The sequence below is a fragment of the Acomys russatus genome, chromosome 24 (assembly GCF_903995435.1).
Source record: "Acomys russatus chromosome 24, mAcoRus1.1, whole genome shotgun sequence".
NCBI classification, from domain to species: Eukaryota; Metazoa; Chordata; class Mammalia; order Rodentia; family Muridae; genus Acomys; species Acomys russatus.
The window spans coordinates 59,549,594-59,568,145 of NC_067160.1; the positions used below are offsets into that span (position 1 = coordinate 59,549,594).

At 50.2% G+C, this 18,552-nt stretch overlaps 1 protein-coding gene across 1 annotated transcript in view; it reads right to left on the reverse strand.

Moving 5' to 3' along the window:
- Positions 1-1,340: 1,340 nt before the first annotated feature.
- The window catches only part of Sardh (sarcosine dehydrogenase), a 61,448-nt gene continuing 44,236 nt past the window's right edge, over positions 1,341-18,552 (reverse strand). The window contains exons 18-21 of the mRNA XM_051166218.1: positions 8,409-8,571; positions 7,535-7,703; positions 3,213-3,348; positions 1,341-1,523 (exon numbers count right to left, since the gene is read on the reverse strand). Coding sequence (XP_051022175.1) covers positions 1,398-1,523; positions 3,213-3,348; positions 7,535-7,703; positions 8,409-8,571 — 594 coding nt within the window. The 3' untranslated portion in view covers positions 1,341-1,397. The remainder of the gene's footprint in view (positions 1,524-3,212; positions 3,349-7,534; positions 7,704-8,408; positions 8,572-18,552) is intronic.

The window sequence follows — 18,552 nt, forward strand, 5'->3', positions numbered from 1 at the left end:
CCTTCCTTTCTCCTCATTCCTCCCTCTTCTTTCCTCTGGCTCCACAAAACTCAGGTCATCCAAGAGCCAGCTCTGTGGTCCCGAGAGATCACAGGTGTTCCTTCAGCTATCCAGAGGCTCCTCCACACCCTCCCGCCTTCAGCCTTTCCCCAGACCCAGGGGACCAGATCCACTTTTGAAAAGCCAGCGATACCCCACACATCTTCCCTTGGTTTCCGTTTTATTAACTTGACCTTTTCCAGCTCAGTGTGTGGTGTGTGTAAGCCTGAGAGGATTCAGAGCCCACCCAGGACAGCAGTGGCCAGTTCTCCCCTTTGCTGCCTTCTTTGGGTGTAGGGGGCCCAGCTCCATACTGTCACAGCATCCGCCAATGCTCTCCTAGACCACAAGGCATGGACTGTTAAGACTGCATGACAACCTTTGTTTGGGCAGCCACCACATCCTAATCTCTCAGTCAGGGCAGGAGGAAGAGGAAGAAGACTGGATCTATAGAAAAGTGATGGGCATTCACGCAGGAAGGAGATCCAGGGCCACTCCTGACATGCAGGCAGGTGTGGATGGTTACACAGGCCGGGAGGAGGAGCTACCCTCTCTTATAGAGATGAGCAGGAAGCCACATGTCCGCGACGGAGGCGGGAGTCCATGAGCCATTTAGGGGAAATTAAGGCAGAGGCTGGCACTTCTGTGTGAGTAAGGGAGGCTCCTGATCCGAATCCTATGGCACATGCCCACTCTTCCAGGTCTCGGGCTGCCGACTCTCACAAGGCTTTTTCTCTACTCCTCTCCTGTCTGGGCCCGAGGAAGGACTGCACCAGCCTAGCACCTGTCCCTGTGCCCTCCACCCTATACCTGTGGCAGACATTGCACATCAATCCCTGCTCACTCGCCCCTGATTCACTACTCTTCAAGTGCTTTGTCTCCCCATTGCCAGGCAGCTGAGTGAGGAAGAGAGGGGAAGTCTGCTTGCTTTATGTCTCCTACTCTGAGTTAAGCAGACACTTGAGATATTCACGGGGACTTTAAGCCAAGACATCTGCAGGATGCACCTTGGGAGGACTGGGGTGGATTGGGGACCACTGTGTGGTCCGTAAGCAGGAGGAACACAGTGTGGTCCATCCAGTCCTGGTTAGGAGCGGCAGTGGTTAACAGAACCAGATGGAGGCTTAGGGTGGGGAAGTCTGTGTTTTGCCTGTGTCCTGGGTCTGGGGACCCAGGGCTGTTTGTGCAGTATAGGAGTCTGCATGCAGTGTGGGGGGTGTGGCAGTTCCCAATGGCCTGAGCCTCCATCCTGTGTCCTGGGTCTGGGGACCCAGGGCTGTTTGTGCAGAGCAGGAGTCCGTATGCAGTGTGGGAGGTGTGGCGGTTCCCAATGGCCTGAGCCTCCATCCTGCTGCCCTTCAGTAGATTCCCTTCACCCGCTTGTTGTCAGGGTCAAAAGGAGACTTCAGGTGAACCTGGGCAGCATAGGTGACCCCCATTCTTTCCAAGGCATACTCTCCACTCTTTACAAAGTCCAAAGACACCTAGGAACAGAGGGTAGTCAGGGTCACTCAGTTGTTACAGGGAGGGGGGGGAGGTGGCCTAGGGTTCCCTGCTTCTACCTCACTAAAAACGGACCCCTGTGCCAAGCCCACTCCCTGAGACAGCAAGCTCCCAAGGACAGTAGATCATGTGGCCTGTGTCCATGCACCTGACAGGAGTATCTGAGCCCATCAAAGGCCACGTCCAGTAGCCAGCAAGACCTCTTCCTCTGCGTGACCTGTTCCCATGACCTGTTCCCAGCTTCCTGGGAAGACAGGGCTCAAGCAGGAGCCTGGATGGATTTTGGAGCCAGACAAATACATAATTGCTACAGGGCAGGAGCCAGACATGTTCTCCTGAGGGACAGGGTGAATGGACAGCTTACTGGACAGTGTGGCCCCAGAGGCTCCCCTCCAACCCACATCTGGCTCCTTCTTCTCAGCAAGCCCTCTGGAGCTGTCAGGCCTGGGAGCAGGTGTTCCTCAGGATGTAGCCTGACATTCTACTGTACTGAAGGGAGGAACAGTCCTAGGCCACCCAAGGTGCTGGGTCTTTTGTGGACAGTGAGGACTCCAGATCCAGGCTAGGGGGTCTGGAGCTTGTTCTCCCCTCATTCCAAGTGGCTCAGGACTGGATAAAAAAGAAAAAAAGGTATAAAAATAAGAAAGAAAGAAAGAAAGAAGAAAGGAAGGAAGAAAGGAAGGAGACAAAAGGGAAAAAGGTATAAAAATAAGAAAGAAAGAAAGAAAGAAAGAAAGAAAGAAAGAAAGAAAGAAGAAAGGAAGAAGAAAGGAAGGAAGGAGACAAAAAGAAAAAAGGCAACACACCCTTTTAAGCCTCGGACCCTCAGGGTGAGGCCTCTGTCGTGCCCTGCCCTACACAGCTGGGGTGCTGGTGGATTTTGGCAGAGGAAAGGCAGGTGTTCTGGGACTTCCCAGCCCAGCTGATAAACACCCATGAGCCACAAAACTCCCCACGGCTCTTTAGTCTTACTTAGAAATGTGGATTATCTCAACACAGCAGTGATAGATAGGGGGCTGGGGGGCGTGTTAAGGTGTTTCTGCATCTGCCCACTCATGGCATGAATATTCTAGAAGCTTGCTCGCAGCAGCGGGACATCAGCCTCTCACTCCTTTGATCGCCTTCCGTGTCTGTGTGGGATTTACGCTGGGCCTCCTGGGCTCTGATTACCAGAAACCCAATGTGCTTTGGAAGCAAAGGCTGTAGGGAGCTCCCCTGCCCACCAAACCTGGGCACCAGTGAATGAACTGCTCATTTCACCTTGGCTGGGACCCAGGCTGTGGCCGCTCAGTGTTGAAGAAAGTCCCGTGTAACCCGCCCCCCCCCCCCAAAGGTCCTGGGCTGGTTTGCAGTGCTTGATCACTGTCAACCAAGTTCCCCAGAGTGGTGGTCCTTACTGGTGAAGCCTGCATACTTCCTATAAGGAAAGCTGTGGCTCTTAGAGAAACCCCTGGCCCATGGTCACAGGGCAAGAAGAAGCCACAGTCTCAAGTTCAGCCTGGGCTGCCCCAGGTGGTTTCTTTCAGAGATGAAAGAGAAAAACAGGCAAGACTACTGGAGCCTAGGCCTGGGCTCTCATCTACCCTTCCTGGCTTCCCAGCACACCCAGGCTCTGAGGATCTGGTGGAAAGCCTGGGAAGGCTCAGGGAACCGGAATGGGGCTTGCTCACCGGCCCACCACTGGGGTCTCGGATGTAGCCATAGGCTATGGTCTTGTTGATGGTGAACCCAAAGTCAGCCCTCCGGACATGGCCCACCACCTGGCCATTTCTCCAGATGGCTTCCAGGCCGAACATAGGCACCTCCCTGGAAGAAGAAAGAAGATGGTTGGAACCTCAGGCTGGAGGGAACACGGCCTAGAAAAACAAGGCAGCTGGACTGTGCCTGCATGACCGCATGCCCCACATTGGTATAGCTACCACACCATGACCTTGCAGGCCTCCAGTAGCCCAACACCTGACCTGGGGCAGACGGGGAACAGGAAGGGGTGAGTGGGGGGATTAGTAGAAATCTAACTATAAAGATGACCAGAGCCCTGGAGCTCCAGAAAGACCCAATTCTATCCTTTTTTTTTTTCCCATTTAACTTCCTTTTTAAAGTCTATATTAATTATAGAAAATAATTGGGAAGCCAGAGAGATGGCTCAGCAGTTAAGAGCACTTGCAGCTTTTGTAAAGGGCCCCAGTGCGGTTCTCAGCACCCACACCAGGTATTCATACTCTCCAGGGGCTCCTAGACCCTCTTCTGACCTCTCTAGGCATCCATGAACATGTGGCATACACTCATACAGACAAACACACACACATAAATAAAATCAATTCTTTTGAAAAGAAAAATACTCTAATCATTGTGAGATCATCATGCGCGCATATATGTGCCCTGCGCACATTCACCCAGATGCCTTCTCTTGTCCCGTTTCCCAACTCACATTGTCCCTCCTCCTTCTATTTTCATGTCTCATATATATATATGAATATATATGTGTGTGTGTGCGTGTGTGTGTGCATATATATGTCTCAAGACAATAAGATGGACAGTTACAGAAGACACCTGATATCCTCCACTGGACTCTGCATATAAACATATGAGCACACACACCCACATGCATGCATAACACACAAAATAAAAAAATAAACAAAAAAAATAAAACAAACTGAGTGTGGTGGCACACACCTTTAATCCCAGAACTTAGGAGGTAGAAGTAGGCACAGCTTGGTGAGTTCAAGGACAGCTTGGGCCACATGGAGAATTCCTGTTTAGTCAAAGCTACATAGTGATACCCTGCCTCAAAAAAAAATGAAATAAAATAAAAAATTTTTTTAAAGTTGGAGAGATGGCTCAGCAGTTTAAGAACAGTCGCTGATCTTCCAGAAGACCCAAGTTCAGTTCCCAGTAGCTCACATCCGCCTGTAACTAGGGAACCTGACACCTGACCTCCATGGATACCTACACACATGTGGCAGGCACGCGCACACACACACACACACACACTTTTTTTAAAAACTAAAATAATATAAAAGACAACCCCCCACACACACACACAAAAGCAAACCTACAATTTCATTCTTATTTATGGGTAAATAATGCACCACTGTGTATGTGTATCACAGTTTCTTTACTATTCATCCATTGGGCTGTGCATGGCGGCACACACCTTTAATCCTAGAACTCAGGAGGCACGGGCAGGCAAATCAATACGAATTAAAGGCCAGCCTGGTCTACACAGTCAGTTCCAGGCCAGTCAAGTCTACATAATGAAACCCTGTCTCAAAAGAATAAAATAAAATCTATCCATTGGTGGACACCTACACTGATTCTATCTCTTGGCTAGTAAGAACACCACTGCAGTATAAACATGGCTGCCAAGTACGTCTGTGGCATGCCGACTCGGAGCCCTTTGGTACAGCAGGAGGGCGTGGCTGCATCATCATGCGGAAGTCGCTTTGCCTCAGAGGCTGGAGTGACTTACATTCCCAGTGTTTGCTGCTAACCCTTTTCCTGGCATCAGCCACTCTGGGGTGAGAGAGAAAAACCACAGTCTTGGTTTGCATTTCCCTCATAGCTAGAGACACTGAGCAATTTTTCATCTGTTTATTGGCCATTTGCATTTCTCTTCTTTCTCAGCTGTCTGTTCAGTTCATTTGCCCGCTTCCTCACTGGACTACTTGTGGGGCTGGTGTTTAATTTGTCGCTGGTGTTGTCTGTATATTCTGAGTATTTATTCCCTGTCAGATGAGCAGCTGGCAAGGACTTCTCTCATTCCGCAGGATGATCTTGCTGCGAAGCATCTCTTTTATTTCATGCAGCCCGTCCACCGGTTCTTTGCTGACTTCCTGGACGACTGGAGTCCCGCTCAGCAAGGCCTCACGCATGTTCATACCTTGAAGCGCCTTGGCTCACCATTCCTCTGAAGGCCTTAGGGTTTCCCGTGTGATGTTCAGATCCCATCCACTTTGGGATTGTTGTCATGTAGGGTGAAAAGCAGGGGTCTATTCTGTCCTTCTGCACGTGGGTATCCAGTTTTGCCAGCACCACTCACCAAAGAGGCTGCTTCTCCCTAAAGTGGCTTCGGACACACCTTTGTGGAGAATCAAGTGGCTGTGAGAGCTGTGCGATTTGTTTCAGGGTGTCTCTTCTGTTGTGAGGGTCTAGCGTCTGTGTTTGTTCCAGGACCACACTGGCTTTGTCACTGTGGCTCTGCAATATAATTTGAGGTCAGGTATGATGATGCTGCCCTCATTTTTTGGTTTTGGCTCAGGTTTGCTTTGGTTACTCTGGGTCTTCCTTTTTTTTGTTTTTGTTTTTGTTTTTGTTTTTGTTTTTGTTTTATTGAGACAGGGTTTCTCTTTGTAGCCCTGGCTGTCCTGGACTCTCTTTGTAGACCAAGCTGGCCTCGAACTAACAGTGACCTGCCTGCCTCTGCCTCCCAAGTGCTGGGATTAAAGGCATGCGCCACCAAACCCAACTCCACTAGAGTTTTGATAGAGGTTATGCCGAATCTAGTTAGTTTAACTGCCAAGTGTGCTTATTTTACAGTGCTTTAAAATAATACATTTACCTAAAGGAGTTTTCTTTAGTAAATATACTATATTAATACTAAAGTTTTTGAAAATTCAAAATGCTAAACCCATTAAAACCTAGAAATGTCAATGTCCAGATCATGGTAACATTTGGTGCCATTTGCAGACTATTCTCCTGGGCTCAAAGATTCTCAAAATGACAAGGGTCAGGGCAGTTTAGATACCCTCTTGGGTCTCCAACTCAGAGCCACCCCATCAGATGAAGAGGGTCAGGATGGAGGTCCCCTGTATCCTCTCTGGACATTCTCCATGGAATGAAGTGGGATGATGAGGCTCCTGACTCACACAAGACTCCTCAAAGCAGTGGCACATGCTACCGTGTGCCTTGCGGCCAAGAGGTGCAGGGACAGGAAGGAAGGACCTGAACAGGACAAGTGTCAGCCTCCTGCTCTGGAGCTAAACACTAGCCTTCAGAAGCATAACAGAGGCTCAGGTGCTATGGCAGGTGTGCCCCGCCCCAGAGGCCCCTGCCACCCAAGCTGGGCAGCCCTGGGGGGGGGGGGGGCTGGTAGACGAGATCTCAGGGAGAAGCCACAGTACGATGACAAACCCTAGCTCGGCTCATGGCCTCTTATCACACTTGATGCTCTGAGCAAAATGGCAACATTTGAGGCTGCCTGCCTGTCAGCTGCAGAGCAACAAGCCCAAAACTATCTCCCCCTCCTGGAGACAGTTGCTATGAGAATCCCTATGGGTGCCACTGTGGGCTGCCAGATCTACCCAGAGTGTAACTCTGGCCCAAATGGAACCGAGACTTCCAGGATCCCAACTCTCCCAGTGACTTGGAGCGTATGTCACTCTCCCAGTGACATGTTCCAAGCTGCTTCTTGGTGAGCAGAATGGAGGGGCATGTTCCTCAGAAAGGGTCTTTCCTTCTACTGTGTAACTGGGCACGAATGCATCCATGCCTCGGGCACGCTGTGGTCCTCATTTACAGATGGGGATAGCTCTATGTCAAAAGGATTTAATTGGAACGGGTTGGGGAACGGTTGAAAAGAGACATGGCCACCGGCTTGTAGGTAGATCCACCCTTCCAAGTCACCAAGCCTGACTCTATTCACCCCTGAGGAACCAGGCTGGCTGAACCACCTTTCTCTTCCACTGCCTTCATCGGAGAGGGTTAAGCCTAAGGGACTGGTGCTCCAGCCTCTGACCCACTTCTGATCCACTCAGCCCGTAAGGGGTCTGATTTGCATACCAGATCTGCTCTTACCCACACAGATATAAATCATGTAGATCTTACGCTGTAGCTACAGATAGGTCTCCTGGGCCACACTTTCCCCATCTGCGGTGGCCTATTGTGAACGGGAGGCTGACCAGAGGAACGTGCCAGTCCCAGGGACTCTCACTGGAGACAGTAAGTGCCACCGTTCCGTGTGAACAGTCACCACCCGATGGACCAGGGTACTCACTCTTCCACAGTGAGGCAGACCAGGCGTCGGTGGAGGCCTGCGACACGCTGTTTCTCCAGGGCCTCTCGGCCTAGGAAGGGCACTGAGGACTTGAGCTTGCAGGCGAAGGCCAATCCTGCCTCCAGGGGACTGTCATCAGGCCTCAGGTCTGCATGCCAGTGTCGATAGCCTGTGGGGCAAGGAGGCTGCCAGTGAGTGTCCAGCTGAGCTGCACAACAAGTCTTTAGAAGATATATGTGGGTGTAGCCCAAACCCACACTGCCCAGTCCCCAAATCTCTGTCTTCACTGTCCAGTACCTTGGGCCACCAGGGTGGCCTGTGGGATAGACCTGGAAAGTGGAGTGAGCTGCCCAGTGGGGCGGGGTGGGGCAGGGGGATGCAGACCCCATTCTAAACTTCCATCACCTTTTAAAGGATGTAATGCGGCCACTTGTTAGCAGCCCTTTCTTCCCAGGAGATATCTGGGTATCTCTAGTGGTAGAACCCTCACTTAGGCATATGTGAGGCTCTGGATTGAACCTCCAGCACCAAATTTTTAAGAGGCTAAAAAAACAAAAAACAAAAAACAAAAAACAAAAACAAAAAACAAAAAAACCTCTACAGGAGCCCACAGTGCTGAATTCAACCACTCCCAACTAAGGCCTGCTCCTTCTGGATTTAGGCAGCGTCTCATCTCTCTGAGTCCAGGTGTGTGCAGGTACTGGGGACCCCAGCATCATTTCTGAGGCCCCTGCATGAGAGGAGGGTTTGAGAAAGTGCACAAGGTTGGGAGCTAGACGGATTTATGGTACAACCATCTGGACATCAGTGACAGGCTCATCCTGCCTTCTCAGGCTTGGGCAGCTTCCCGGGGTCACACAGACCCTAGGCTCACCTTTCTCGATGCTCAGGGAGTCAATGGCACGGTATCCCGCATTGACAAGGCCGTGCTTGGCACCTGCAGCCATCACAGCCTGGTACACTGGCAAACAGGATGCACAGGGCACGTGCAGCTCCCAGCCCAACTCCCCGACAAAGGATAGCCGGATGGCCCGGACCTAGAGAGACAAGGCTGTGGATCAGATACAGATACCTTGGATTGCAGATGCCCAGGCACAGATTGCCAGGTGCCAGCAGTCCTGAGCCTGGTCGGAGTGTCACTGAGAAGTGGGGTTTTCCAAGAAGAGCTCACACAAGCTGCTCTGGGAATCTTGAAGTGAAGGAGGAGGATTCAACCATCTCCACATCCTGGCCTCAAACCTCAGGAGTGACTAGCTGGGGTGAAGCAAGGGACCGGAAACTGGGTGGCTTAAAGCAATGGAAACAAGCTCCATGTCAAGGTGTGGCAGAGCCATGCCTGGAGGCTCAGGAAACACCTTCCTGGTTTCTTCTGCAGCAAGGGCTGGAGTGACACTCTAGGTGCACCTGTCCCTCGGCATCTGCTGCTCTCTTCCACCACCAACTCTGTGTCGTTTCTGATTCTAGCCTGGACTCTGCCATTGGGCTTTGGACCTACGCTAACACTGAAGAACTACATCTCAACACCCCAACAGTTGATGCTAACCACCAACACGATAGAATTAAGAATCACCTTGGTGACAACACTCCGGGCATGTTTGAGAGAGTTTCTAGATTGAGTTAATTGAGATAGAAAGCCTTGCTGTGAGTGCGGGTGGCACCATTCCATGGCTGAGCTCCCAGATGCATAAAAAGAAGAAAGCCAGCTGAGCATCCGCAGCTCACTCTGTTCCTTGACATGGACACAATGTGACAGCTGACCCAAGCTCCTGCCATCACACCTTCCCCACCACAGTGGAGCTGACCTTCAAACTGTGAATTCAAATAAAGCCTTCTTCTGATTTTTCAAGACTATGTTTCTCTGCATGGCCCTGGCTGTCCTAGAACTCACTCTGTAGACCAGGCTGGCCTCGAACTCCGAGATCTGCCTGCCTCTGCCTCCCAAGTGCTGGAATTAAAGGCATGCGCTACCACTGCCTGGCAGCCCTTCCTTCTTCAAGATGTTTTTTGTCAGGTGTGCAGTGAGATGGTATCTATACACACACTCTCGTTCAGGCTCATCTGCCAGGACCTTTATTCTCAAATAAAACCACAGTCACGGCTTCTGCCGTCATGAGCTAGGCTCTTATTTTTAAGACCCAAGTCTCTTCCATCGTGGGAAGTCATTGGCATAGCTCATGCCTTGCCTGCACCAACCTAGGGTGGCTACATTCCAAACTCACCTTTCTAGAAGCCACAAAATGAACATTGTGGGTTCCAGAAACTGGAGCTCACCCAGGAGTGATGGCCCCATTTATCTGCTGTCCCTGGATGTGTGACCTTCACACACATGCCACTTAATCATGGCCATGTAAAGGAAAAGCATCGAGGCCCATGTGGGGAGAGCTGAGTCTGGGAAGGCATGTCCACACCCGCACAGCCAATATGAAGGCTACCTTTCCCAGAAGATAGCACCTTTTCGTACACTTGGCTGAGGCACATGTACCATACCCAATACACCCAACAACTGATGCCCTCTTCCGCAGTCAGTCAGTCTTTGGGTAAGTTGTGGTGTGTGTGTGTGAGTGTGTGTGTGTGTGTGTGTGTGTGTGTGTGTGTGTGTGTGTGTGTGTGTGAATGCCTCCAAGAGGACACTCCAGCCCAGGGTCACTGCTCAGTTCATCAAAGAGATACAGGGGGCCTCAAAACACCTCACAAACAGAGGTGGCCAGGCCAGTGCTGCCACCCCTGTGCTGCTCGGGGGTGGGAACTACCCTGCATCTGACCACAAAGCCAGCACCTTCTGAACCTGACAAGATAATCACAAACCACTGAGAAACTGGATTCTAGAGGCCTTTGAAGCAGTACCATTTGCCTGGCCTTGTGGGGAAAAAAAAAACCTCTAGCTGATGCAGAACTGCGCTGTTGACATTTCCCTGCTTCCCTGAGCAAGCTGTGGGCCCTGACAAAGGCGGCCTTGTCACCAGGGTGCTAATTTTAGACAGCCCTGAAGGAGCTTGGGGCTCAAAGCCAGCCTCATTTTGAAGCAGAGAAAGTCATTTTTAAAGAGCACCCAAGCCTGCATCCCCACTCAGACACTCCTCACCTAGCCAAGCACACAGGTGGGGTGGTGTCCACAGGTGCTGGACCTCTCCTGACCTCAGTGCAGCATGAGGTGGCCACTTCTGGGCCTCCGCTGCAGACCAATGTGACCCATGGCAGGGGCTAGGAAGAAACTCCTGAGAGAAGGTGGTAGGTTCTTCCCCCTCCTGGTGAAATGAGAATTTGGGGAAGTCCCTGTGTCACCCAGGCTCACAGATCCTGGTCAGCTGGGTGCCTTATATTTGTTCCCCTTGAAGCAGCACAGTTAAGAGTAGGCCTCGCTCCTTCCCAGTATTGACACACAAGGATGGGACAAGACTGAGAGCAAAGATATTAGAAACTTGTTTTCCCTACCCCTATGGGCCAGGCGCCTCCAAGCCTTTGTGCCCCTTCTAACAAACGTGCTTCAGGCAAGGTCTATGAGCAGCCGGACTATAGCAGCCTGGCATATACTCACCTGCCACCAAATGCTGGCTCAGGCACTTGCACAACTGTGTCCACTGCTGCTTGGGTTACACTTGTAAGGAAAAGGAAGCTGCCCAGACAGTACCTAACACACAGCGGAATTTTACTTAGCCATAAAGAAAAATGAAACTATGAGTTGTGTAGGAAAATGGATAGAACTGGAAAAACACTGTGTTAAGTGAGGAAATCCAGGCTCAGGAAAGCGACGATGATGATGACATCCAGGCTCAGGTGGCTTTAAAAAGATTAGAGAGGGCTGAGGGTACGGCGCAGTGATAGGGCACATGCCTGACATGTCCTGGATCTGACTCCAGCACCACAAAAAGTGCAAACTAAGGATGCTTAAGGGAAGAGCCAGCTCCTTGAAAGATGCTGCTGGCAGCGGATGGAGCTAGAATTGCACAAAGTCGGCAGGAAGGGCCTCGAACCAGGTTTTGCTAAAGCCCCCGTCACTCTGAAGAGTCCACAATAAAGAACTACAGGCAACACACAAAATCATCAGCTACCAACGAACAACCCAGAAGGGGAGAGTAAGCCAAGCATGTACCAGCCTATCTGCTAGCCCAGAGATTGAGAGGTAGAGGCAGGAGGGCTGAGGAATTTAAAGTCATCCCCAGTTGCATAGGAAGCTTAAGGCCAGCCTGGGCTGCACGAGGGTGTCTCCAAAGTTTAAAAACAAAAGGAAGAAGGAAATAAAAACAATTAGTCATGCCAGCATTCAAATAATCCCAACCAGGACGCCAAATAAATTCAAAGACCTCCCATATTTTAATAAGAGGCCCAAACTACCCAAAGTAGTCACAGAGGCCACGTAGACCTGGCTGCCACAGAGGCCACGTAGACCTGACTGCCACAGAGGCCACGCAGACCTGGCTGCCACAGAGGCCACGCAGACCTGGCTGCCACAGAGGCCACACAGATCTGGCTGCCACAGAGGCCACGCAGACCTGGCTGCCACAGAGGCCACGCAGACCTGCCTGGCAGAGTCCCACTGTGTTTATTAAGTTGCAGAGATAAAAAAACAATCTCTTAAAACCCATATGGACTCTCAAATGACCCTAAGAGCCAAATCGGATTTGAAAACTGACAAAATTGGGAGATTCACTCTTTATCATTTCAAAACAGACAGCAGCTAGGCCTTAGCAATCAAATCAGTGTGGCATGGTCACGATGACAGAGAACCAGAGCAATGAAACTCAACAGAGCCCCTGAAACTAAAGCCCCACGTAGGTGACCAGTTGAGCTTCAGGCGTACTTGCACAATTTAAAAAAACTTTGTTTCAAAAAAAAAAATATTTTAAGCCCAACAACGGTGACTCATGCCTTTAATCCTAGCACTCGGGAGGCAGAAGCAGGCGGATCAAGTTCGAGGCAAAGCAGGACCGAGGCAATGACTCCGTAGGTAAATTTGCTTCCTGCCCGGTGTGGGGACTGAGTTCTGCCCCAGAACCGACATGGTAGAAGGGTAGAACCAACTCCTATAAGTTGTCCCCTGATGTCCACAGGCGTGCCATAACACAGGTGTCCTCACATACAAATAAATAAATATAACTCAGATTTTACAAAAAGTAACGTGCTGGTGAGGACATCGCGAAACCGGAAGCTCTGTGCTTGCTGGCAGGGTCATAAAAGGGGGCTGTCGCCGTAGAAGTGTGACATCCTCTTGAAATTTTAAAGTTGACCTAGGTGTTGTGGCCTAGCTTATGGGTAGACGCCCCTCCTCCCAGCATGGATGGCAGAGCTCAAAGAGGGATTTTCACACTGGTATCACAGCAGCTGGAGGCCACAGCAGCCCAAGAGTTGATTCACACAACAGGACAGCAGTCACCCTATGCCAGGAAGGGCGTCCTGACACCTGCCAGGATGAGGATAAACCCCAAGGCTATGCTGAGTGTCACAAGCTGGTCACATAGGGCCTCTGCTGCAGGGTTCCACAGGATGTCACTCTCCAGGACCAGGCTTGCAAAATGCTTTGTCTGATTGTTTGAGTGTTAGCTGAACAAAATAAAACACTCTGGAGATGTGTCTCACAACAGGGTAATTACACTCACACCACTGGACAGAAGGCTTAAAATGGTTGAAGCTGAGCATAAATCCAGTACTCAGCTGGGGAGGGCGGGTGGCTGAGGCAATATTGTGACACAAGAACAGCCTTGTTCTATATCCAATTGATGTCCTACGCCCTCTAAAAGATCCTATATCTTACAAAATAGCTAAGTTGGTAAAAACCAACAGACCCTTTCAGGGAGAGAAAACTGAGGCCTGAGGGCCCAGGTAAGGTGCATGGTGTCTGTATCTCAATTGCCAGAGACAGAGAGGGCAGATGAAGGCAAGAGAGCAAACCCAGGGAGTAGAGCTGGGTGGGAGCTCCATGTAGTGTCCAGTGCTGGGTTATGAAGCAGATCCTGTGGGGAAGAGGGAGAAACAGAGCTACTGTGGGTCCCAGCAGCTCTGGGGTGTATCTCGGGAGGAAACGAAAGCTGTGTGTCGAAAATATGCCTGTACCACCATGATGTCACTCAACACAAATGTAATTCATATACCAAATGGAATAATAGCCAGGCATTAAAAAAGTTAGCCCTGCTGGGCATGGTGGCACACACCTTTAATCCCAGTACTCAGGAGGCAGAGGCAGGTGGATCGCGGTGAGTTCGAGGCCAGCCTGGTCTACAAAGTGAGTCTAGGACAGCCAAGGCTACACAGAGAAACCTTGTCTCAAAACAAAACAAAACAAAACAAAACAAAAACAAAAAACAAACAAACTAACAAAAAGTTAGCCCAGGGCTGGAGAGATGGCTCAGTGGTTAAGAGCACTACCTTCTCTTCCAAAGGACCCAGGTTCAATTCCCAGCATCCACATGGCAGCTCACAACTGTCTGTAACTCCAAGATCTGACACCCTCACACCAACACACATAAATTAAAATTAAATAAAATGTTTAAATAAAGAAGTTAGCCCTTAAGCCAGGCAATGAGGGTGCATACCTTTGGTCCCAGCACTCAGGAGGCAGAGACAGGTGGATCTCTGAATTTGAGGCCAGCCTGGCCTACAGAACAAGTCCAGAACAGCCAGGGCTACACTGAGAAACCCTGTCTCGAAAAACAAAACAAACAAACAAACAAGCAAAAAGTTTAGTACTTGTCATGTGTTAAGTACAATAAGCTAGACACTGAGCGTACTTGTATGTGGCAGTCAAACAAGTTTATCTCAGGACATGCAAGATGGATCACCACTGACAGCCCTTGCCACTCAGCCTGACAGCCTGATCTCTTGTCACCAGAATCGACTCCCACAGGTAGTCATCTGGCCTCCCTCGGTGATATATGCACACATGCTTATAAACATATATGGACATACACAAACACACACGATAGATAGATAAATAGACAGACAGATCGACAGATAGACAGACAAACAAGACAGACAGATGTGCAAATAAGTGAATAAGTCCAGAGATAACTCAATGGGTAAAGTGCTTGCAGGGCAGGCATAAGGACATGAGTTCAATCGCCAGCCACCCTTTAGCAGCCAGGCATGAAGGTGACCATTTGTAATCTCAGCCCTCAGAAAGCTGAGACGGCAGGATGCCTGGAGCTCACTGATGAGTGACCCTGTCTCCAACACAAGACACAGAGCAGCTGAGGAAGATACCCCCATGTTTTCCTCTGGACCCCACATGTGTGCACATACCCACACACTCACACCTGCATGCACATGTGCACGCACATTTGCAAACATGGACACTCGCATATAGTACACACAAAGAAATAATAGATGTTTGAGGAGACAGAAATGGTTAGCCTGATGTAAACAGTATACCATGTGTCTATGCACCAAAATAGCAACTGTGCCTCACCATCACTTGGTACCCTGCCAAGGTACTCCACTGCATGGTACTGCACCACCATGTGATACCCCATTACCACACAGCACAACATGGTGCCCCTCTGCTGCATAGTGCCCAACTACCACACAGTACCCCATCAACAACACACTGCCACTACATAGTATCCCACCACCACCACAGAGCCCCACCATCACGTAGAACCTCATTGATATGCAAATTTTGTGTGTTCTGTTTATCTATTAAAAATAATTACAAAGGACAGCGGTGGGGAATTCTCTAGGACTGAAGATGGTGTGTGAGACCTACTTGATGCAGAAACCCAAATCCCTGCCTAGCAGATGCTGACTGGGCACAGGCCTGGGGAATGGGGAGGGAGGTCTGTCCCGAGGAACCCCCAGTCTCACTAGAGCACCCCCAAAGCACAGCATCTTTAATCAGACCCCAAGGAACATCTCTAGCGCGCCTGTCACCCAGAAGCCTTCCCGTAAGTGACTGAGCACTCCATCAGGCTGAGCACAAGTTCAGGACTTGGGTTATTTTTGGAGGATGCACTCTTCCGGAACTGTAGAGGCCAGACTCGGCGGCAAGGCAGGCCACCCTGGGAGTGTCTGGTCAAAACATCCTGTTTGGAAGAGAAGTCCCTGTCCCCATGCAGGGATGGTACCCCAGAGTTGTGAACTTCGGTGTATAGATGAGGCACTGCCAATAAGGGAGCAGCTTTTATGACACAGTGACCCTGCTGCGAGGCAACGCTCTCCTGCCTGGCCTCATTTAGGACAAGGACTCAGGACCCAGGGTCTAACCAGTGTTCCTGATGCCAATGACCTGTCAAGGACCAGAGTGGATTGCATGGCAAGCAGAGCCACAGTGGCCTTCTGGGCTCAGAGCCTTGGATGACAGAATGCAGCTGGTTGAGAATTGTTTCTAAAGAGGCCAGTATGAGGGCAGAAGCCTTGGAAACCTGCACATCTGGGCCCAAATCATCACCATCCAGATTGGTCCAGAACCCTCCTCTTCTGGAAGGTTCTGGATGTCTGACTCTTCCTGGTCCTGAAGGTATCTGCAGGATTCCATTGGTTCCCAATGGTGAGAGGAAAGTTCTGTATTACCTATGTTACTCGGGCCACGCAAGTGGTAACAGTTGCTCATTACAGCAGGTGCAAGAGACTTCACCTTATCCCGCCACCCAGCACCATGTCTGTCCCTGATGGAACCTCAGAAGGCCCCACAATAGTGGTCAGCTCAGCCCAGCAAGAACAAGGCAAGAACCAGGATTTACTAGCAAAGCTTCCAGGCCAGCAGTTTAGGCCTCTTCAGGGTGGGGGTTTGTCCATATCTGCTCCATTCTAGACAAGATCACTGACCCAGATACAAGTGTCAAACCCAGGGCAGGACAAGGCTCTGAACCCCGATTCCACAATCACCCACCTTCAAGCATCCCATTGGGTCAAAGACACAGTCCCAGGATCCTAATGTTTGGTAGCTCAGATACACTGTCTAGCCCTCCTGGCAGTCAGACAACACAGGGCAGATGCCAGAAGGGCCGAGATCATAGGATGCCATGGGCAGAGCTTTGAATCGGAGACTGAATGGTTCTCTCATGACAACAGACCTTGTCTTTGAGCCTCAGCTCCTGAATAAGTAAAACTACAGAATAGTAGTCTTTGCCCCCCCCCCCAGGACTCATAGAAGGTTATCACAGACAATCATGCTGAAATATAGGCATGTAAGGAACCCAGGGAGGCCAAAGCCATTTGTTCAAGGCCTGGTGACATCTATGGATACATGTGACCACGAAATTTTGGGAGGTAGAAGTTTTCTATAACCTTTACCAGTTCTCCTGGTGTAAATGTTAGCCAGCACGCTGCGTCCAGGTAACTAATGATTGAGCAGCCATCTTATTGACAACACTGGTTCTATAAGCTGGATTGGCCCCAAAGAGGCCTTAAAGACTTTGGTGGCAGAACAGGATTCAGCCTGATACTCCCAGATCCAAAATGAGAGCCCAACTCTGAAAGGCACATCTCTACTCTTGACTGGTGCTATTTTTGGTAAGAGAGTAGGATGTGGGATTTCAGCCCAAGGGTTTGAGGATTGGTTCCACATCAGACGCATTGCTGAGCTTCTCATCAGCTGTGTGAAGAGGTTCAGAATCGAGGAAGGCACACAGCCCAGCCTTGGCTGAAGCTTGAAGGCCATGTTGGTGTTAGGTCAGGGGAGGACAAGCCATTCCCGGGGACGCCCTGCCTACGTGTCACTTCGAGAGTGGGGGCTTGAGAAGACAGGCCCTGCCTGTAATCACACTGTCCCAGAGCAGTCTCACACTAGGTGCATCTTCCAAACTCAGTCATCCTTAAGTAAATGAGGAATAAACCCCCCAGAGGCCCAGAAGGAAGGACGCACAGAGGCCAGAGCAGGTAGAACCTGGGCCCAAACCTGTGGGAGAGGGCAAGGAAGGTGCTAGTGAGCCTAGAGGAAATTCCATTCAAACCCTCGGGAAACTGCCAAGATGCTCCAATTCTAAAAACATTGCCCATGGATGGCACTCATTCTAGTGCACTTGTCTGGCTTGGAGCCTCATGGCAGGGGAGGTGAGGACAGAGTGACTCTCATGGTGATGAGTGTGCTCACAGTGACAGTGCAGGTGCCACTGACAGTAGTGAAGGTAGTAGTTGGTGATATTGATGGCAACGTTGGCGGTAATGATGAAAGTTACGGTGGCCATGGTGACAAGAGTGGTAATGGTGTTGCTGGTAATAGCGATTGTGATGTTTGTGGTAGTGACGGTGGTAACAGTGGTGATAATTATGAAAGTCATGGTGACCGTGGTAAAAGTAGTAAGGGTGATGGTGGTGGTGATAAAGATGATGGTGATGATGAAAGTGATAAAAGCAGTGGTGATGGTGCTGGAAATGATGGTGATGGTGGTTACAGTGCTAGTGGTGGCGATGGCACTGGCAATGACAAAGACGGTGGGAATGGGATGGTGATAGAAATGGTAAAGGTGATGGTGGTGGTGAGTGTGCTGATGGCATTGGTAGTGATGATGGTGCTGGTGCTGATGCTGGTGGGGTGAGAAAGATGATGGTGGCCATCATAATAACCAAAATTTATCATGCCAGTGTTGCTAGTAAGGATGGTAGCAATGATGAAGATGTTGGTGGCGGTGGCGATGATAGTGACAGTGATGGTGCCGGTAGTGATAGTGATGGCAGCGGTGGTGGTGATGGTGATAGTGGTGGTGGGAATAGTGATGATGACGATGATGGTAGTAGTAGTAGAAGTGATAAAGATGCAGTAATGGTAATGGAGGTGGTGGTGACGGTGGCTATGGTAGTGATGAAGGTGGTACTGGTAATTGCAGTGATGATGGTGTGGATAATGATGATGATGCTTACAGTAATGATGGTGAGAGTGTTGGTCATGGTGATGAGAAAATGGCAGCAGTGACAATGGTTCTGGTGGCAGTGATGTGGCACTGGTGATGTAATGGTAATTTTGATGGTGGTGGTAGTGGTAGTAATGGTGATGGGATGGTTTAATGTGGTGGTGATGGTGGGCACAGTGACTGTCTCCTAAATATAGGCATAAGCACACATACAGGCTGGGCAGTGGTGGCGCACGCCTT